We start from the raw sequence: 22,848 nt of genomic DNA on the forward strand, positions 1-22,848 counted from the left end.
TGCAGTTGTACAGTTTTGATAGCAGTGCTCCCTCAATTGAAGCAGCTTATAAAAAGACTGCAGGAGAACAGTTACAAATGCTCAAAACAAAATTACTACCATATAGCTTTTCTTCTATGTCAACCAAACTAGGGAACAGACTGACAAGGTCTTCTCAAACACATTACTAGTTACATTATGTAACTAGTAACTACTAATAAAGGTGTGACATGTGTCTGATTACGTCCACATTAATTTCACGGGTCCCACCCAATGATGTGACAGGATTCCACAGCAAAGCTGGGGTGGGTTGTTATGTACTTCTTTCAGTAAGCATCAGAAGAAAATACTGTACTGGCATAATAAGCGAGGACTTCACCTCTGAAGCAGCAGGTATTTTTAGGCTGTCATTTCAGAAGATGCAGTGGAGAAGAAGGAGATACACTGAAACATTCACATTCCACTGTCTAGTTTTTATCTTGGAAGCAACAAAATAAACAAAAATAAAGGAAACAATCAAAAGCAGTAGCTTCAAAGTCGCTTAATCTACTGAATTTTAGTTCTCTATTAAATTTTTGCTAAATACAGTGAAAGTGAAAAGTACCTGATGAAAGAACTTGCTGGCTTTTCTACAACTTAAAAGTAATGTGGGGGGTAGAGGATAAAAATCCTCGTCAACAATTTTTATTTTATTTTGTTATGTAAATCAGTAAAATAACTGGTTCAACATATAATTAGATGATTGGTCTATGTACATATACACGTTATTTCATAAAAAGAAAAGCAGTGGCCATATTGATGTTTGTGGCCTGTGTTACCACTGAAGACCATTCGGATGTCTGTGGTCTATGGTGCTGCTTGAAAGCCACACAGATGTCCGTAGTCTGTTCCACACCCTGAAACCATAGGCAAGGCTGTTACCAGGGGGCAAATCAATGTGCGTGGCTTGTACTGCCAACTGGGGCCATGGTGATGCCCTGGCCAATGCTGGGTCAGTGGTGTTACTGCAGCTTACTGTGTTGATGTCCTTGGCCCATGTGTGGTGGTTTGGATAAGTATAGCCCCATAAACTCATATGTTTGAATGTTTGGCTGAAGGGAGTTGGCATGATTAGGAGGTATGACCTTGTTGGAATTAGGTGTGGCATTATTGGAAGAAGCGTCGCTGTGGAGGTGTGTTTTGAGGTCTGCTATGCTCAAGTTATGTCCAGACATAATTCCCTTCTGTGGAACAAGATGTATAACACTCAGCTCCTCCAGCAACATGTCTGCCTGCATGCTGCCATGCCTGCCACCATGATGATACTGGACTAAACCTCTGAAAATGTAAGCCATTCCCAATTAAATGTTTTCCTGTATAAGAATTGTCATGGTCATGGTATCTCATATGAATGACTGTGCTCTGGGCTACATCCTGAAGCCATGGGCTGTGATGCCACTGAGGACCATACTTATCTGAGGGCCTGCTCTGACCCTAAGTCCACAGTGATATCTGGGTCTATGCTCTGTGTTAATGTCTGTGGCCCACCAAAGGCTTGATCTATGCTGCAGCCTGAATCCATGTCAATATAATATAATCCCAGCTGCATCAGAAGGTCTTGTCTGAGAATGTGGTCTGACTGCAACTGGGATGCTGATATCAGAAACCATGTGGAAGCCATTCATACTCCCATAGACCGTGAAAAGCAAATAAGCTACTTGGGCAGAGATATCAAAGACAGCAGACATGCAGTTGAGAAAGAAAGACATGGAAGATTTCTGTGAGATCTCCTATGTCAATCCTAACCTCCCCCAGAAAAAATAGTAACAGACTCAACAGGATGCCATCTTAGAAAGATCTTAAAAAGTATAACAGGTTGCTGAAGTGCTGCTCTCCAGAAGAGATGGCTTCTAGCAAGAATAAAGGTAGAGCAGGACTCAGCTCTATTTGGGGCAGGCCACTGAGAGTCTGACCACGCTCCAGTAAGTATACAGATAACACAAATTATATTTTTGGTGAGAGGAGGCTAGAAGGAGATCACAAGGGTGAGAAAGGGGTAAGGAGGAAGAGATGGGGTGAGGTGGAATGGAGGACAGGGAAGGACTTGGAAGCAGATGTAATAGGGGTATATGATGTAAAAATCCCAAAGGAATCAATAAATATATTATGTTGGAAAAAAAAAACTGTGATAAGGATGCTGAAGTTTGGCTCTCCACAATAGATGGCTGGAAAAGAACTCATTTTTCTTTATGAGGCTGGCCAACAGGAGCTTGACCATGCTCTAGTGAGTGTATGGACAACACAATTTGAATTTTTTGGTTTTTTTGGTAGGGGCGCAGACCTGGGGGGAATGGAAAGTAAAGGAGATCCGGGTGCATTATGTAAACATTCCCAAATATTCAATAAAATTATTATGTTTAAAAAACAGAATAGCAGTGATACTATAAATCTTGCAGAAATACAAAAAATATTATGGAAAGAATCTTTGAACACCTGTACTGCCTTAATATGCTCATAAATTTATAATGATTTCCAGATTTGCAAACTAATCATTTAAAAAGGAAAAGATGGGGACTGGAAAGATAGCTCATCAGTAAAAAGAATTTGCTTCAAAATCATGAGGACCCAAATTTGGACCTGCCTGTAATCCCAGTTCCTAGAAAGTCAAAGATATAAAGACGAGACTTGCTGATTTTAAGTCTAGTAGAGAAAAAGAGGAGCCTCAGATTTAGGGAGAGACTTTGTCTCAAAGCAACAGGAAGGGAATGAGAGAAGGCACCCACTGCCTTCTTCAGGCCTGTGTGCACATATCCCCCATCCCTAGAAATCTGTCCTGAGAAAAGGTACAAAAGATGGCAAAAGCTAGGTGAGTTAGCTCAGGCCTATAATCCCAGCCCTTGGGGGGAAAAAAAGGGAAAAGGAAAAAAAAAAAAAAAAGATTGTAAAGACCAAATTTTAAACAATCCATACCTACCATGAGAGAATTTGGTTGTATCCATATTGAAAATCTCTCTCCTGATATTTCTTGACAGGATAAACCAACTGGTTTTCATGGAAGTACAAGATCTTTTTCAATTTTCCCAGATCAGGACGAAGGGCAGCCAGTTCAGTCAGGTTAAGTACTGAGCTTGCAAAGAGGGTCCTAGGAAAGAAGTAAAGTTTACTGTTCTAAGCATGCTTGAAGGGTTACCCTTTGCCTTCTTCTCTCCTCCTCCTTCCCACCCTAAGAAACATATATCCCTACAGGGACATACGAATACTTGCCATATAGTATCATGCAAACGCAGTCTCAGTTCTGATCTTTCAAAAAGCAACTGCTAAGAACTATAAAAGTCTTGATTTCATTGTTCTCAGCTCAGCTCAATTTCTGAGGGACAGGAAGGAGAGAAAGAAAAAAAACTGAAAAAAACTGGCTGGATTTTATTGAAAAAGGCAAGATAGGTTCTATCTGAAGGACAAAAGGAACAGAGATAAGATTGGTTGGGGAATACTTTGCCTGCCAGTTGCACTGCATTTGCCTTTTTTCTGCAACCAACTGCTGAAATCCAATAAACAAGCAGGACTGGTAGATGTTGATGCTTTGAAAAAACCCTTTTTGACTTATTTATTTATTATGGTCTTTTCTTTGGCATGTTATTTTCAATGCCCATGTTAAAATATCCTACAATCCTTAGACTAATTTTTCCTCTATTATTGACTGCTGACACTAGATTTGTAAAACTCCTTATATAAAATTTTCAAAAAATTATAAGAAGTTGATTGTAAAAAAAAAACCTGGAAGTTTATTTATTCATGCTTATAAATAAATCAAAATATTCATTTGTTCTTACTCTACATTTACTTAAATGTCTATTGTGTGATAAAGGCAAGCTGAGAAGAACAAAAACATTGATCAAGATTGCCCAGGAAGATGAATAATGCTTCTCATGGAGTCATATACATAACATTAAAGGCACAAACACAAAATAAAATAATAGATTTAGAGAGCCTAAAAATGTCTCACTGAGATGCCTAGCACACATAAAGACAGAGAGAGAGAGAGAGAGAGAGAGGGAGAGGGAGAGGGAGAGAGAGAGAGATAGCACATGGACAGGTGAGAACATTTAGATAACCAGATAACTGTTCTAGCTTAATTTTAAAAAGTTGAGGTGCAAAGTGCAAAAAACTGAGTTTTCTTACAATCACACTAGTAATCAGTGCCAAAGCAGAAACAGCTGGATCATTTTTATTGTACCAGTTAGGAGATTGCTAGTAACATACCATGCAAATACCTTTGTTTGTCTAGACTTAAATAGGAAATACCACCCGTGTTGTTCAAATGATTACCACTCCTATAAACCCCCTGCCTTGCGGACTAGCCAAATAGTTAGCTTCAGGTGTTTATATAATCTTCAGCACGAGCCTTTCACCAAAAGTAATGATTATTACTAAGTATATATTGCATAAACAGGAACCCAGTTTGGCTGAACTAGGTGTGTGCTATTCACTAATATTGGAGGAATATTATTAAGTAAAAGAAAAATTCATTTAACATTCCATAAGTAACAAGCCTATCATCTATTTTTCCAGCCATAATCCAACTGTTGCTTTGATATAGGAAGATTTTCCTCAGCATGGATCACTATACCCAGGAGAAAAATGTCAATGATTTTAAGTCTTAACAATTTGACATTGCAAAACCAACATTTCCTTTAGTGTGTTTGATCATTAGGAAATTAATTACATCTCATAACAAATGTTGAACAGCATTCCTTTATCTCGATCACTAGTTAAGGGTTTCTCTTTGTTTTTCCACTGGTAAAGTGCTAAATGCAACAGGCAATTTCTTGAATCTTTAGCTCCACAACCACAAGTAACAAAAATGCCCACAAAAAGAATGCCATAGCTATAATCCACTACAATGTTTAAAAGTTGATCATCAAACAACGAAAGGCATCACTCAGTCAGAAGCTAACCCTCAGCTGCCAAGGCTCATCTTGCCTCAGGTACCATTTAAGCAATAAAGCTTCATAAGATGTACTTTATCATCCCACAGTGGGGCTCTGGCAGGAAAGGCCATAAGGTGACAGCAAAAGCCACTTGGAACAAGATAATTTCTGACAGCTACTGCTTGAGCACAAGTGAAATTGAACAGTTATCTCAGCAGGAAGATCTTATAAGGTTTTATGCTTAATATTTTTAAATTAACATAAAGCCCAGAGAAAGCAGTTGGGCAATCGTTCATAAACATGACATATTACAATCCTTGTATAAGCTCGATTTGTACTTATTACAATGCTACTACAGAATTAAGCTGTTTTTAGACACCAAAGAGTTTTAAATTGGAACTTTTATCTCTGTAAAAGAAACCTGTATTTAAAATGTCTGCTAAATTCAAATTAGTGGCTGTAACATTGGCTTACACTTTGGCTTAATACTTTGCCCAAGTACTAATAAGTTGTGCTATTTTAATTGTTTAACCAAAATGGCTCAATGCTTATTATAAGCCCATTAACATCAGTTCATAGATTTGGAATTGTATCCATATACATGCTTTTGTTGTTTTATACTTGCAATGAAATTTAAGATGATAAAGAAATTCTTTTCTGCTCAGTTTGAAAAAGAGCCATATATTTGTTACTCTCTTTGCCTAATGCATACAGAAGATACTGAAATTTGCCTAAGTACTGTAAGAATATGAGCATGATCTATGAGGTGCATATTTTTACATCTTAGATGGCAAAGATATGCAGTCACATACAGTGCAGAGTTTACACTCATTGTTATGGCCAACACACATGAACTCTAGTGAACTATGTTTTCTCTACCTTAACCCACAAAATCATCTCAGCAGGCTTTTCTCTGCTTGCAATTACTAACTATATTAACAGGAAACACAATGGAATAGAAATACCAGTTTGATTGTGTCATTCTTTTTCTTTTTTAAGAAAATCTTTTATTCAAGATAACCGAAGAACAAATTACAACTAATTGCATATTTGATTTACCAGAACTGAGTTTATTTTTATATTATTATTATTATTTTATTATTATTTCAAATTTTAATTTTTTTTATAAATGTATTAATTTTACATCCCATCACAGGTCCATCCCACCTCTCCTGGTAGGTCCCACCTTCCAGGCCCCTCCATCTTTCCCCTTCTCCTCAGAAGAAAGGAACCCTTCCCTACCTTACAAACTCATCCCAGCTCACTGGGTTGCAACAGGACTTAATCCTCTTCTAAGACTATAATATAATTCTATCATTTCCTCCTTTTCTCGCTCCGAATCCTCCTATAGACTCCACCCCTGCGCTTTCAAATTCAAACCTTCTTTTTCTTTGTTGTTACATACATATGTGCATATATACATGCATATTCCTAAATACATACTTACATAAAATTCATGTAGCTTAATGGACCTTTAACAAAAAGCAAATTCTTCTGGGTGGTATTTTTGTCTACACCTAACTCTAAAATGTAATTCGGGTGTTCAATATCATTACTAAAGTTTGCTCTTTTTTTCCATCTTTTAGGCTCCTGCCACTTGACTGCTACTCTCTAGGATCAACACTCATGCGTTTTTAGTTCCAATTATTTTTCTTGGAGATAGAGAAGAACTAAAACTGCACTGTCAACATATAAACAGCCACATCTAGTGATGAGTACTAAACAGGTAAACTAATTTGAACTGACTGAGTTGAATAGACATATTTAGCCAATGGCTGCACTGACTAAATGGGATATCTTTCTTTACACTAACCTCCTTCATTCATGGTACCTACATATAACTGTTTACCTAGTTGACTTTCCCAAACAGTCTCTTGACTTGTGTGTTGAAAATCTCATTTCTACGTTCTTATTAATTGGCTCAACTTCATCTATTGGGCTATCCAATTCTGGAATGGAACAATGTGAGATTTCCCCCCTTCTTGATAATTAAAAAGTTACATCCCAGGCAAAAACCTGTTTTAAATATTGAATTTTAAAGCAAATATCACCTACTATCACTCCTAACAAAGTTTCCACCAAGTACCTGCTTTTCAAGATTCTGGGTATACAACAGATAGTAAAATAACTAGCCTAAGAACTGAACAATAACCAAGAACAATGTGGTATTTTGCTTAGTTTAGACAAAGATGAGACTGAAAAAGTGCATGAACCTCTTTGAAAGACACAAACAGAATCCTCTTCTTATAGAATGATCAGCAAGAAGAGAAAGATTTTAAATAGGAAAATGATTTGGGTGTGAGTCTTTTTGGTTTGCAGTAAATACAAACAACTTGCAGAGTTTTACTTTATGCTCTTAATCTTAATCATTGTTTTACCACACTGAAAAGTACTTCTAGAATGCATGATATTCCATGACTGTAATTTCAGCATTCAGGAGTCAGAAGCAGGACTACAAATTTGAGCTTGGGCTACACAGTGAGTTTGAGGCAGCCTAAACAATATAGCAAGAAATTGTCCTACCACATGAAAACAAAAAAATTTAAAGGGTCACTTTTAGTTAAATTTATTAAAAAGAACATCATAATATCTCTAACTAGAGCAAGGTTTTTATATTCAGGTACCTAATAAATATTGAGATTTCCTTTGTATAAGTTATACTTATATTATTTTTATTTTACACATTTTACCAAATTAAAAAAAGATTAATGTACACACCAGACAACTTTTAATTGCTTTTCTTCTTTAGAGAATCATGGGACCTTTCACATGCCCATGAAAAAGTCATTTAGAACCCTAACCTCACAGCTATAGTAAAATGGAAAAATCAAGTAAGCAACCTGCACACTGACCAGCATGAGCTCACTAGAGCATCTGTCCTAATGGTGTGTTCCACTTGAAGGCAAGGCTCCTCCTTTTACTGATAGAACTACAGGCCTGGCATTGGAAACTGGGATTCCTTATTCTCTTTCACCATGAGCTATGTATTATTCTGGTGCCTGCTCTTGGAAACATAGCAGAGAGAACGAGAAAGAGAGACAGAGACAGAAAGAAAAGAAAGAGAGGAAGGAAGGAAGGAAGGAAGGAAGGAAGGAAGGAAGGAAGGAAGGAAGGAAGAAGAAAAGAAGGAAAGCAGCAGCTGCTATGAAGCTGCTTTGACTAGCATGATATCAAATCATTAGCCAGGAAAAGAGGAACATGAAAGGAAGAGAGCTACTACTAAATGCCAAGACAAGGGCAGTTATGGAGAGTAAAGGGTAAGCTGCAAGTCCATGTTGTTTTGAACCTATACGGTTACTTTTTCACCTTTTCAATGCTAATTTTTAATCATCTAAAACTAGAATGAACTCAGTATTTTTTGCAATGATACTCAGTACACCTACACTTGAGAAACATGAAAACAAAAATTACATAAAGAACTATATTAAACTAAAAATTTTTATTCCTCTCATTCATGACATATTTCTTGAGTGACTAGACTACAGAACTGCTGGCAAAGGCTTGCCTAAGAACATGCAATGATGAAGTCAGCCTACTGAATTCCAAGGAAGTCAACGGGACAGAGCATTGGGCTATAAAAGAATGGTTAACTTGACAATGATAAAAGAAATGTGCCTGGCTTAGTTACAAAGGAAAAGGTCACCTATGACTCAAAGCAGACAGGTGTGCTCATGTTACTAAACACAAGGATAAATACAAGTAATGGGCTTCAATAGTACAGAAATAAAGAGACCAGCTTTAGAGATGTTCAGAATAAGCAGGTGGCAGCTTATAAGTGAAGACCATGTAATAGAAGGAAAAATTGAAGATTTAGTTAAAGAAATGACCTAAGTCATCAAATACATCTGTTAAAAAATGTTAACTGCCTTTTCTAAATGTTTCTCCAATGTTATGTTAGCCTGTTTCCTTCCATTTTATATGATATTAGACCCATTATTGTTTACTTTAGTATCCTATGGTTTCCCTAATATGGCACACCTTGAATCTTTGTTTTCCCTTAACAATTCTTAATAATTAACTTTGAATAGGTCGATCATTTATTCCTTCAATGACACTGGAAAAAAGTCTACTTGATTCTTTCTTCAAAGTGTTCAATGCAATCATCACTCCTACCATTAAAAGAGGAAGTATGAAAAAATCCATGCCTCACTATACTTAAAAAAAAAAAACAACACAATTCTAGAAAGTGTTATCTGATGCCAGTTTTCATTGAGCCCATTAATTTCTTCTTAAAAGTTCCTAATGATATTTCAGGTATTATTTTCTATTTTATCATTTTAATATATTAAGTATTCAAGATATAATCCAAAGAAAGTAACTCATGGGGAAAGTTGTATAAAGATAAAGAGTGTATTATAACATAATAATAATTTCTGTCATCTTTGGGGATTTATGATTGGCAGTCTTAAAGGAAACAGTCAATTAACATTCAAAGACATCTATCTTATGGAGTGTTCTGGGAACACTTCATATAGTATTTTAGTGCCTTAAAGTAAAATAATTAATATGTGAAGTATTTGTAATTCAAATCTTGGTTGATGACTATTCCTTAGCAGCAACATAATATTTTATATTGGAATGGTCTCTGCCATTTAGTTCATTCTACTCAAGAGTCTCTGGTTTACGTTTCTAAATACTATACCGTTATAAGACTGAAGATGCAAGTTAATGGATACAAGTCCTGTCAGAAAACCACTAGTATTGTCTACATTTACACATATCTAAGGAAACACAGACTAGCAATGCCAGAATATTATCATTCTGTGTAGATAAGAAAGCTCAAAGTTATACACGCCTGATGCAGTAAGGAAAGCAGAGGAAGACACATAGCAGCTTTTGGGTAATTTCATCATTTAGGTTTAAAATTTGTGACACAGTGAAAATTAAAACACTCACAATAACAACAATAAAACCTACTTCAACTATGCTGTTTCTACAGTCATGCAGGAACAAGCAAATCTGGAAAAATATAGTGGTTCTTTTTTATAAGTCTTTTCTATTTTTATTTTTTTAATTTTATTTTATTAATTACACTTTATTCACTTTGTATCCCCCCATAAGCTCCTCCCTCCTCCCCTCCCGGTCCCACCCTCCCTTCCCCTTCTTCACAAATGCCCCTTCCCAAGTCCACTGATAGGGGAGGTCCTCCTCTCCTTCCTTCTGATCTTAGTCTATTAGATCACATCAGGAGTGGCTGCACTGTCATCTTCTGTGGCCTGGTAAGGCTGCTCCCCCCTCAGGGGAAGGTGATCAAAGAACAGGCCAATCAGATTATGTCAGAGGCAGTCCCTCTTCCCATTACTATGTAACCCACTTGGACACTATACTGCCATGGGTTCATTTTTTAAGAGTCACTTTCTCCTATCACAACTATATAGTACAAACTAAACCACTTCCTAAAGATTCATTGTATAATAGATCTTAAAATCCTGTTTTTCCTTTTCTTGGTGTTTATGAACATTTGTTTTTTTCCTTTAAAGTTGTTTTGTTTAAGTTTTGTATGTACATGCAAACATACATGTGAGTGCAGGTGCCCACAGAGGCCAGAAGAGTATGTCAGAAACCTAGGTGCTATAGTTATAGGCCATTGCAAGATGCCGGATATGATTGCTAGAAACCAACTCAGGTTCTCTGGAAGAGCAGAAATCACTCTCAATTGCTGATGCAACTTTCCAGATCCTGAATGTTTTCCAGAATGCTTTACTCTATTACAATTTTAAATCACCTGTTATGTGACTTTCTTGCTATTTTAATAGTTTATTACTGTGTTTAAATTATTATTGTTATGTTTGTTTTGCTAAATCTAAGATATTTCTTCTAGATCTTTACTAAAATTGGTGTATAACATTTGGAAAGGAATCTCCCACAAACACTTTAGTATTACTGATGTTTTCCTATTTTGTATATAAATCTGATTACAAGTGTATCACTAAACAATTACTATAAATGTTAAAGGCACAAAATATACTATGCCGAATAGACACTCAAGAGATGTTTAAGAAAAAAAAGTTCAATATTGTCGCCCACTGATTCCAACAGAAAAAGCTAAAGGTATAAGTTCTAAAACAGTGACCTTTTGCATTCTTACTTCAAAGACAAATATTTTTATAAACATTGATTTCCTGACTTCATGAGAAAATTCTAATTTCAATTTCTCAGTTTATGTCAGAGAAAGGAAATAATCAAAGGCCAGTCTTGGCAAGATCAAATAGAATAAACTGGAAATGAAAAGGTCTGTACATCTATTTAAGTTCTACCAAAAAAAAAAAAGAAAGAAAAAAAATAAACCATATCATTTTAGTTGGCTTTCCTTGAAAACTTAAATCACTGACTTCCTTTTATCTATAAATTAACTAGAATTGCATAGGTATGGGAAGAGAAATTTATAAAACACTGCAAAGCACTATTAGAAATATCTAAAATAAACATGAAAGTTATTCAACAAAATATGAATTAGATGGTAACTTCAGAAACATGTTGCTCTTTTTCTAATCTAAATTATCACAATACATCAAAATTATCAAATATATCACAGCAAGGAAGAATTCAATTTCCTAATCAATACTTTGATACCAAGTGACTGAGTGCACAATACAGTAGCCTGCTTGGAGTCAGCCAGCTAGAGGTGGGCCCAATCCACTACAGAAGCAGAGCTTTTAAGCCTGGCTGTCTAGATTCAATCCTGCAAACAACTTTGAGTCTGGATAAAAATTAGTGTACACATGGGGAAAAAATAACTTCTATTCAGTTGAGAAAAAGCTTATAAATACTTTCATTGGTATCTGTCTTACAAAATATAGACAAAATGTACTTGAACATGAGTAAAAATACGAACAAAGAGACTGCAAATATCCATCTATCTCTCAAATTATTTAATATCTCATTGCCTCCACTGAAGAATCACGATTGATGGCCAAGTGTCATAGGTCACAAAATGACAATCAAGCCATGTCCCATCTCAGACATGACAGACATCTACACATAGCCCAGATATGAAGGTTTCCTGTTTAAGTTGGGTGGACTATTTCTTTCTTTTCTTTTCATCTGTACATATAGTGCTGAAGACCTGCGATTTATGTCTCCTGGTGAAGAAGACCTAAGTCCCAGGGTGGCCTTTAGACCATAAAAATAAAGACAACAGAATCTTTTAAAGTTTTCAAAGCTTAGGCCTTGGCTGGCAGGCTTTCAACTAGCTCATTTAACTTAGCCCATCCACTTTGCCTGATCTAGTCATGTAAGGAGCAATCCTCCCAGGCCAATGATCACATCTGTCTCCCTACATGTCTCCTAGTGAAAGGACCTTCTGTCCTCTTCCCTGAATATTCTCTCTCTCAAGCTAATTGAATTGGCCAGATTACTGACAGCTGCTATATCCATACAACACACATTGTAGAAGATACTCTCTACATTGTAGAAGATACTCTTCTATTACTCTTCTACAATGTAGTCTCCAAGTACTAGTAAATGTGTAGAATTTCATAAAAGAAGCAAAAGGGGAATCCAAATTTGGCCTATAGCATAAAAAAAGAAACCCTTGAAATAGGCATTGAAAGATATTTCAGTGTGTACTGATAATTAGTGTTGAAAAATTAGGAGGTTATACAACCCCTGCTTAGACATAGCCCATGGTAGCTCAGTATCCAAGTGAGTTCCCTAGTAAGGGGGACAGGAATTGTTTCTGACATCAACTCATGAACTTCCCCTCCCCCCTGAGAGAGGAGCAGCCTTGCTAGGCCACAGATAAAAACATTGCAACCATCCTGAAGATACCTGATAAACTAGGGCCAGACTGAAGGAGAGGAGGACACTCCCTCTCAGTGGACTTGGAAGGGGGCAGGGAAGAGAAGAGGGAGGGAGGGGAGGATTGGGAGGGAAAGAAGGAGAGGGCTACAGCTGGGATACAAGTGAATGTATAAAATTATTTAAAATAATAAAAAATATTCAAAAAAAGAAAAATTAGGAGGTTATAAGTAGCAGAAAAGAGAGAAAAATGTACCTCAAATCATGTATGTCTACTTTCTATTAATTGAGCAAATACATAGCATAAATTATGCATAGCATATTTGTGATCATATATATATGTATATATATATATCTGTAATATATGAACTGTGCAATTAATAAGGAAGAAAAGTTAAATCATATTGATGTTATGTTCTTTATCTTTGGTTTTTGGAAACTGAAATATAAATAAATAGCTAAAGCTATGTGACAGAAAACCTTTGATATTTCAAATGGTGAAAGATGCTGAATTTGTTTATACCCAAATTTATATACACTGTCATTTTAAATATGACACCAGGCATTTGAATGATAAAGTGCTCCTTCACTATGTCCCCAAAGGTCATATGCTCCAGTGGGACAGTTTAGTAACTTTTTTGTAATAATTTTTTGCTTTGAAAATCACTTACAAATAAAATGTTCATACTTTACCACTCCACTGAATTCAGCAACAAGATTCTCCCAAGAATTCTCCTTGAAAAACTAAGACTGTCACAAAACCTGAGCATCTGGCAACTCTGCCACCATGAAGTATCCATATGGAAGAGACCAAAATGTGTCAAAGTACCCCAAACGATTTTGGAGAGTGCAAAAGAAGATAAAATAAATAATTCAGTATGATCAACACTTTCAACAGCAGGTAGTGATATGATACCTGCTTCTATAATGTGCCAGAATGTAACATAAGTGTATGAAGCTGTGTTTGTGTGGGTGCGTGCATATGGGGGTGGGGGGATGCAGACAGAACATCACCATACATGAAGCTAAAAACTACTGTTGTACAGAGTTTTTCCTTTGGTACTTTTCTTTGTAGAGATAGCAGATCTGAGTACAGGTTTATAGACATACGGAAGGAAAAAATGAAGCCAATGAAAACTTATATTTAAGATAAACATAGCAACATTACCTTGGAGTCGATGAAGAAAATGTACTAACTTAAAATTATGGCTGAAACTGTATGTGCAAGAAAGTCAGAAAATGCAAAATTATGGTTCCCTCAACAACTATAACTGTGTCCTCATGCATGTGTAAGTATTTTGCATTATTGTAATGATGATACATTTCAGCTTTAATATCAGTTTATACAATATGACTGAAATAGGATTCTTCTGGGAACCATGACTTTAAATGTCTGTATTTCTATGACATAAAATATTAACTGTAAAACTACATTAATATAGGGTGGGGCTTTGCATTTATGGCTTTTAAAATGTAAAGTGGATGGTTAGTAACAGTAAAATAGAAGATGATTAGATAATTTCTGATGATATAAAGTAGATCTGGAAAAGTACAGAAATTAAATAAAGGCAATGAGAGAAAAAATAAATTCATATTTAAAGATTAACTTAAAGAAACAAGAGAAGAAAAGACATCTACTTAGGAATTAATAATATTTTTATATAAATATTAGTTTGTGATTAGATAGTAATTTCTGACATTTTAACCTTGTTATAAATTAAAATAGCTAAAATAATTTAACCAATACATAGTTCTACGGCTTATCAATAAAAAGTGTCAAAATGATCCCCAGACTTCAAATATAGGAGAGATGGTAGGAGCCACTTTTCTTTCCTGTAGATGTAACATAGAATGAATCAAATTTCAAAATGAAGTTACATTACTATCACCAACCAAAGTATGCAGCACCGGACAAACACAGATCAAATTATGTGAAGAAAGAAATAACTGGACTCACGCAATTACTTAGCTATTGATTAAGCCAGGAGAAGTCCAGAGACAAAAAACAGTGAAAAATGATATTTCCAAAGATGAGTGTCACAAACACTTTTGCTCATTTGGGAGTTAGAGGAGAATTCACAAATTCTTTCATGAAAGTAGCCTTTTCAATGCCCTCACAGCAACAGCCGTTAAAACAAGGATAGAAGAGTGAGTGTTTAAAAGCACTGTTTTAGTAATAGGAGTTTTGTTTTCTAATCTTGTTAGAGACATGGACATTTGCATGTATGGCCAGGTTAGGAACTCAATGTTCCTAGTACTGAAAAAAAAAAAAAAAAAGTGATTGAGGCTTTTTAAAATAGAAGTCATGGCTATATTTTCTCTTTTATTAAAAAAATACAAATTGTACACTTAATTGTACACTTAGTCCAATTGGACACTAAAAAAGTAATAACATATAGATAGCTCAAGTAAGTAGTAAAAGTAACTATAGTAGATTTTGTTGAGGCAATGACTTTAATACATAATATAAAAAAAATTGAACACTAGTTATTAGATAATCTATGTACTGAGTAAATTCTGAAAATTCACCAATAAGTAGAATAAAGACAGCAACTCAAAGAAGACCCACCATAGATTCTTTGTATGCAACTCTACTTTTAATTAAGTCTGTATCAGCAGACTCATTTCATGTGTTATGTCAAATCAAACGTTCACTGAAACAAAACTTCACAGCACAAAGATGTATGGACATGTTACATATAGTTGTATCTTTTGACTCAAGTGATAATCAGTTCATCTGAATAAAAGACCTGAATTAATCTAATAAAAATCAATGAATTAAATTAAAAATAAGTAGTTACATTCATTCTAATTTCTATTTCATTCTCAGTTTTTCACAGAAATTTTTTATAATAGAATGTTGATGGGACTGGTCTTACCTAGACCTCGTGGAAACAACACAGTGTTGTAACCTCATGGGAGCAATGCTTATGTCATATTGTGCCATGGACTACACACAGAGTTTCACAGGTCTGTTTCCTATCAGATTTCTTTTTTTTTAATTCTTTATTAATTACACTTTATTCCCATTGTATCCCCCCTGTGGTTCCCTCCCTCCTCCCATCCCAATCCCTCCCTTCCTCCACCCTCTGCATGCATGCCCTTCCCCAAGTCCACTGATAGGGGAGGTCTTCTTTTCCTTCCTTCTGATCCTAGTCAATTAGGTCTCATCAGGAGTGGCTGCATTGTATTCTTCTGTGGCCTGGTAAGGCTGCTCCCCCCTCAGGGGAGGTAATTAAAGAGCAGGCCAATCAGTTCATGTCAGAGACAGTCCCTGTCCCTATTACAATGGAACCCACTTGGATACTGAAATGCCATAGGCTACATCTGTGCAGAGGTCTTAGGTTATCTCCATGCATAGTCCTTGGTTGGAGTATCAGTCTCAGGAAAGACCACTGTGCTCAGATTTTTTGGTTCTGTTGCTCTCCTTGTGGAGTTCCTGTCCTCTCCAGATCTTACTGTTTCCCACTTCTTTCCTAAAAGATTCCCTGCACTCTGCCCAAAGGTTGCCCATAAGTCTCAGCATCTGCTTTGATAGTCTGCAAGGCAGAGCCTTTCAGAGGTCCTCTGTGTCAGGCTCCTGACTTGTTCAGACAATTTTTAAGGAAAAAAACAGCAACACTGTTTTCTCAATATCAGGCCTCTCAAAAATGATCAAAAAACAAGCAGAGATCTAAGTAAATACATAATCTCAGAAAAAATATAAACCAAAAGAGACAAAACCAGGTGAGGTACTTGACATAAAAGTGGGCCAAGAAAAGAAACTGTTCGAATAACATAACTTGAATAAGATGCTAGGTCAATCAGGGAATAAAGCTTAAGAATAAGTTAAAATTTCAAGGATAAGCTTCATTCAAAATTCAGGAAGTGGCCCTGAAAAATCATCATACAAGCATCATACATTAAACTTGACAAGCAATATAAACAATAGAACTGGTAGGAAGAAAAGCGGTACCAAGTCCACAGAAAAAGCCTCTGTAGGTATCTTCATTAAATTTATTTTATTGTGGTTTATTTTTCTCTTTCTCACATCTCCAACCCAATCCATTCCAACATCCTAAACACCAGGTAGGAGAGAAAGAAGGTTAGTAGGAAGAGGGGGCATAGTTCTCTATAGCTACTTCCTGCTGGTTAGGGTTGTTAGGTTCCTTTGGGCAAGTCCCATCTTCATTTCCGGATATCTTGGAATTTTTCTCATGCAACTGCATTAACAGCAACCAGGACCTGGGAATGGAGGGAATATCAGCAGCCTTCTTCTTTCTCAGAGACTGACCCCTGCCGTCTCTCTCCTGGTTCTGGCATTTATCCCCTCTCTAGAGTCCTCAAAATAAAACTATCTGCGCCTGGCAAATACATACACACTTCTCAGAGCTTGCACAAGGCAAAACCCCTTTTGCTGTGGACAATCTAAAGCAGCCCCATATGCCACACCTGGGATTAAAACAAAAAAATGTTAACATAATATAACTTACTTTCTAAAGACACCAAAACTACCAGGACATGCCTCTAGGGTAAAGCAAAGGAAAACAGGAAAAATAAAAATAAAAACAAAAACAAAAAGGTCGATAAGAGAGTTAAAACTAGGAACTAAAAAGTGAAGAGAGAAAAGGAAAGAGACTAGCATTGATTGCTCCAACTTGAAGGATGAGGAACTTGAGAGGTAATGGTTTTCTGAAAGGAAGTTGGAGTCCAAATGGATAAAGTCATCTTCAAGCCATATCAATCAGTGAGTTTGGAATCAATGGCCCAGGTAATGTACACACCCTAGCCATTAGATAGGGGTCAATAGTGGGCCTGACTATATCCAACTGAAGAAAATAAGAAACAAGATGGGGAAGAAGGGACAGAATAGAAGAAAACTGTTTCCTCTTCATATTAGATGTACTTGGTATACATTACAAAGTAAGCCTAGAATATTGACTGTAGATTTAGGCAACATATTATCAGATTAGATTATCCTAAAACATAGTTTTTAATCCTAATATTAAGAAATAGATTGACATGGCATTTGTAACTCCAGCACTTGGAAGGATGAGTCAGGAGAACTATTGTGTTTTCAAAACCAGACAGGAAAACTGGTATGACTTCAAGCAACCTGGGTTACAGTATACCTTTCTCATAAAGAAGATAAATATAGGTAGGTAGGTAGGTAGGTGGTTAAGTAGATACATACATACATACATACATACATAGACAGAAAACTATCTAATTTGAGACCAAGCTTGATGGCTTAAGTCTGATCCCTGGGATTCAGGTGGTAGAAGGAAAGAACAGACCCCAACATGTAAACATACTCTCACACAAAAAAATAAACTGAAAAGTTGCTAAAGTACAATTTACATATAAGATTATTACAATATTATACAACTAGGAGTATAAAATAATACTAATAAATAATTATTTTTATAATTTATTATTTATATGTAATAATAATTCTGGAATAAATACTGGAATACAGGAAGAAAGGTTCTAAATTCTGGGTTTATGGATTTTCATAGTTAATATCTACACAGTTTACCATGTCATTCTACATTATTTTTATAGTTTGAACATACTGGGGCTGGAGAGATCAATCCTTATTTAGAAAGGCAAACAGACAGACATCGGAAGAGGGAGGAAAAAGGGATCAGGACAGAAGCCTACCACAGAGGGCCTCTGAAAGACTCTACCCAGCAGGGTATTAAAGCAGATGCTGAGACTCAGAGCCAAACTTTGGGCAGAGTGCAGGGAATCTAAGGAAAGAAGGGGGAGATAGACCTGGAGGGGACAGGAACTCCACAAGGAGAGCAACAGAGCTAAAAAATCTGGACACAGGGGCCTTTTCTGAGACTGATACTCTAACCAAGGACCATGCATGGATATAACCTAGAACTCCTGCACAGATGTAGCCCATGGCAGCTCAGTATCCAAGTGGCTATTGATCGCCTCCCCCTGAGGGGGGAGCAGCCTTACCACGCCACAGTAGAGGATAATGCAGCCACTTTTAATGAGAACTGATAGACTAAGATCAGAAAGGAGAGGAGAACCTCCCCTATTAGTGGACTTGGGGAGGGGCACGCATGCAGAAACAGGAGGGAGGGTGGGATCGGGAGGGGAGGAGGGAGGGGTTTATGGGAGGGATACAAAATGAATAAAGTGTAATTAATAAAAAAATTAAAAAAAGTTAAAAAAAATCAACCAAATAAACCTCATGAAGACTAAAAAAATGAAAATATTCCCCAATATTTTGAAAACAAGGAGAGTTGTAAATATTATAGAACACTTCAATTATTTTATAAATATAGCAACGTGAAAAATATTAATAACCACAGTATGCACAATTTTGATACTAATATGAGTATGAGTACTTACCATAAGAAGTGGTTCTCAAACTTGAACTCTGTCTATTGTAAGCTAACTATATATACAATTGTGATACTATTCTAGAAGAATGGAATTATCTTTTTTCAGTAAAATAATATATCATCTGAATAGTCTCATATTAGCCAGTGAACTGTATTTTTTCAGAATTTCTTTTAAAACCCTTACAATAATATGTGTTCTCACTTTTTAAAATATATATTCTCAATGCCAAAATAGGGTCAACTACTTAGTAGTTGCATGAATGAGTGAACTGATTTCTTTTTTATTAAAATCATTTAAACAAATTTTATTACTTCAATAAAGTATTTCATTTCATACATTAACAGAATTCTGTATGTATTTGTAATAAAATTACATACATCCACCCAAATCTATTTACGTTTTTAATAATATATTTGAACATTTCATATATGTGTACAATTTCTATTAATCATGACCATCAAACAATACCTCTCTTCAAATTTCCCTTGTCTCCTCCACCGTATTTTTCTGAAACCTTCATTTTCTTCTTAACTTATTTTTATTAAGAACCCTGGGCCTTCTTAGTGCTGCCTGTATACAGATAGGTTTTACCTATCTACCAGAGCTTGAACAAAAACCTGAAGTCATATGTCCAAAGAGTTGCTTCCTTTCTCAGCAGACATCAGTTGTCAAAATCTCCACTCTTAAAGGTTTGTATCCCCCTTTATTTTTCTTTACTTAGTTTTTACAGTTCTTCTTTTGATTTGATATGGCATCTCCTTAATTTGTCTAGCCTAGGAAAGCCTTCAGTTTGATACTGTCCTGTTCTAGCTTCCAAAGCAACAAGGATTCAGGCCACAACTAACAGAATCAGCTCAGAAAGTATATTTTTAAATAAATTTTTATTTTTTATATTAATTACAGTTTATATACTTTGTATACCACCTGTAGCCCCCTCCCTCATTCCTTCCTGTCCTCTCTAAATCCACTGATAGGGGAGGTCCTCCTCCTCTTCCATCTGACTCTAGCTTATCAGACCTCATCAGGACTGGCTATAATGTCCTCCTCTGTATCCTAACTAGGCTGCTCCTTCCACGGAGGGTGGGGAGGTCATAAAGTCAGCCCCTGAGTTCATGTCAGAGACAGTCCCTGCTCCTCTTACTAGGGAACCAATGTGGACATTGAGCTGCCATGGACTATGTCCTAGCAGGGGTTCTAGGTTGTATCCATACATGGTCCTTTGGCCTTTCCTAAGACAGAAAGTATTTATTATACTACTTCTAGTTTGTTTCAAATAAATAAACCTTTTTATTAGATTTAGTAAGTTTTATCATTTTGAAATTAAAGGACTCAGAGAAAACTTCGCTATGTCAAAAATACAGAACTGAAGTAATTTTAATCCTATGATACGGATTTTTGTTTATAATTTTCTAAACATTAGTCTGTTTTCCTGGTCATTAAGTTCAGGCCATGTTTCCACCACAACACTGCATTAGCTATAGCAGTTATTATTTTTTTAATTTTCAGACAGAAATTGTACATTTCTTATTTGAACTCAATAAGCCCACTAACCAATATTTAGTTAAATCAGCAAGACAACATTATTTCCGAAATATGGTCACTATAATATACTTAAAGGAAAGTGTTCTTAGTCAAATACTGGAACAAACACCAATAGTTTATTTTCCAAACAGACTGATTGATTGCTGATTAGCTGATTGACTGACTAGTTAGTATAATGTTATTTATTTTCACATTGAAACTTGTTATTAGGAGTGGTGTCCATGTTAAAAAAGTTCAAAATGTTAGAAATTAATAAAGAATAATTCAGAAAATGAAAAAAAAAGCATTTGAAAAGAGATATAACTGAAGTAGAAAGACAGTAAACAGACAATGATATTGCATGGGCTAGGGTAATAAACTAAAGAAAAGGGAGAATGAGTGACATTCATCTCTGTTTCCTGATTGCAGGTATAATGTGACAAGCTGTTTTATCCTCTGTCACCATGATTTTACAATCTTTCTCTGCCATGAAATACTGTAAGCATAAATAAACTTTTCTTAGGTTGCTTTTTTCAAGTATTCTGTCACAGATAAAAGCAATACAGAAAACTGGTACCAAGAATGGGGGGCATCACTGTTGTGATAAACCTAAACATGTCATTCCTCTTTGAAACTAGTTTGTGGAAGTAATGCAAAAGAGCTTTGAACTTTGGGATAGACAAGTCCTACAATGTTGTAACCAAACTAATGGCCCACTCTGGTGTTAATTTGGAAAACCAGAGGGCTGAAGGCAATTAGGCAATGTACTCCTGGTTCATGAAGTTTTTGAGGTGAACAAGTACTCTACTAGGAACTATACTAGAGGACATCTGTGTTTATTCTGGCAAAGACGCCTGTCGGTATTCAGCATATATCCTGAAAACTTGACTGTAGTTGAATTAAGGGACTGCTTTGTTTTATGAAGGAAAATCCAAGGCAGGATAGCATTGACACTATGTTATCATTACTGTTCATTGCTCTCATTCTGTTCTACAGTTTAACCAAAAGTTAGCACACAAAGATATTTTAAAAATGAGCAGTTTGGTAGAAAAAAAAATGAGTGAATTAAAGTTCCAGGCAAGATAGATTCAAATGTTATTCTGTTAAAGAGATATATTGAGACAACACACATGACCAAAGTGAAAGATCTCACCTACCTAAATCTCCATCTTTTAAAAGTCATGATGAGACCTCATATGCTAGGGTCAGATATTAGGGGAGGAGAACCTCCCTTATCAGTGGGCCAGGGGAGGGACATAGGGAGTAAAGAGAGAGGGAGGGTAGGTGAAGATAAGGGGGGGGGCTATAGCTGGGTTACAGAATGAATAAATTGTAAACAACAACAACAATAATAACAAACTGAGAGAGTCAGGTAAAAGAGTTTGTGCCATGTTTCAGAGAGCTGCTAGGATTTGAGTCCACAAGGTCAGAGTCTGCAAGGAAGGTCTAAGAGACCACTGTATGTATGAGGCTGTGAAGGTGAAACCTAAATTGTACTGGAGAACCCAAGATACTGGTGGATGTCTTAATCAGGGAAGTCTGCTGAGGAAAGAAAACTGCAGGCACAGAGGGGAGCTGGCCCAGGAATTCAGCTACGTGTGCCTCAGACAGAAGAACTGGAGAGACTGCAAAGAGGGATTCTATCACAAGCCTTGGATGGCAGACAAGCCGTTGTAGTTTGGTGACTGAACTGTTAGGTTTTGGTCTACTTTGATTTGATCACTCTTTACTATCCCATTATTCCCTTTTATGATAAGAAGGTTTGTTCTGTGTCATTTTATCCTAGAAGCATGGAATTTGTTTTGTGCATTGTACAGGGGCTCATCATTAAGGGAATACCTGGAGTCTTAGAGGAGACTTTAGACTTTTTAAAACTATTCAAACTTTAAAACAATTTTGAGTTTTAAATTTAAAGTTTGGACTGAATGCATTTTGCATTAAAAGATATCCATAAGCTCATGGGGACAAGGAGTAGTGGTGATGGTTTAAGAATTATGTTAAGGCGTCACATACAAATTGGTTTGTCATGGTTAATATTGACTGCCAACTAGAAAAGACTTAAATAACAAACCTCCAAACATTTACATGAGAGATTTTCTGGATTCAGTTAAGTGAGGGAGTATGAGCCACCTGAATATACACAGTACCCTTCTCTGGGCTGAGATCCTAGGCTGAATAGAAAGAAGAAAATTTATTGACTACCAATATCATCTCACTCTACCTCCAGACAGGAGACATAATGTGACAAGATGACCATTCTCCTACCACCATTCTTTCCCCACCATGAACTGTAACTTCAAGTTGTTACACAAAATACACCCTTCTATTCTTAAATTGATTTAGTCCAGCATATTTT

General features: G+C 36.1%; 1 protein-coding gene across 13 annotated transcripts in view; it reads right to left on the bottom strand.

The window, feature by feature from the left end:
* The window catches only part of Gtdc1 (glycosyltransferase like domain containing 1), a 409,253-nt gene that overhangs the window by 220,132 nt on the left and 166,273 nt on the right, over window positions 1–22,848 (bottom strand). For 12 of the 13 annotated variants that reach the window (XR_009593840.1, XR_009593839.1, XM_060390113.1 and 9 more), the window contains one exon: window positions 2,933–3,100. The exons of the other annotated variant lie outside the window; for it this stretch is intronic. Coding sequence is in view for 10 of the 12 variants with exons in the window: in XM_060390113.1 (XP_060246096.1) it covers window positions 2,933–3,100 (168 nt within the window). In the remaining 2 variants the exon portion in view is untranslated. The remainder of the gene's footprint in view (window positions 1–2,932; window positions 3,101–22,848) is intronic. 13 annotated transcript variants of the gene reach the window in all.

This window comes from Meriones unguiculatus, chromosome 8 (genome assembly GCF_030254825.1).
Source record: "Meriones unguiculatus strain TT.TT164.6M chromosome 8, Bangor_MerUng_6.1, whole genome shotgun sequence".
NCBI classification, from domain to species: Eukaryota; Metazoa; Chordata; class Mammalia; order Rodentia; family Muridae; genus Meriones; species Meriones unguiculatus.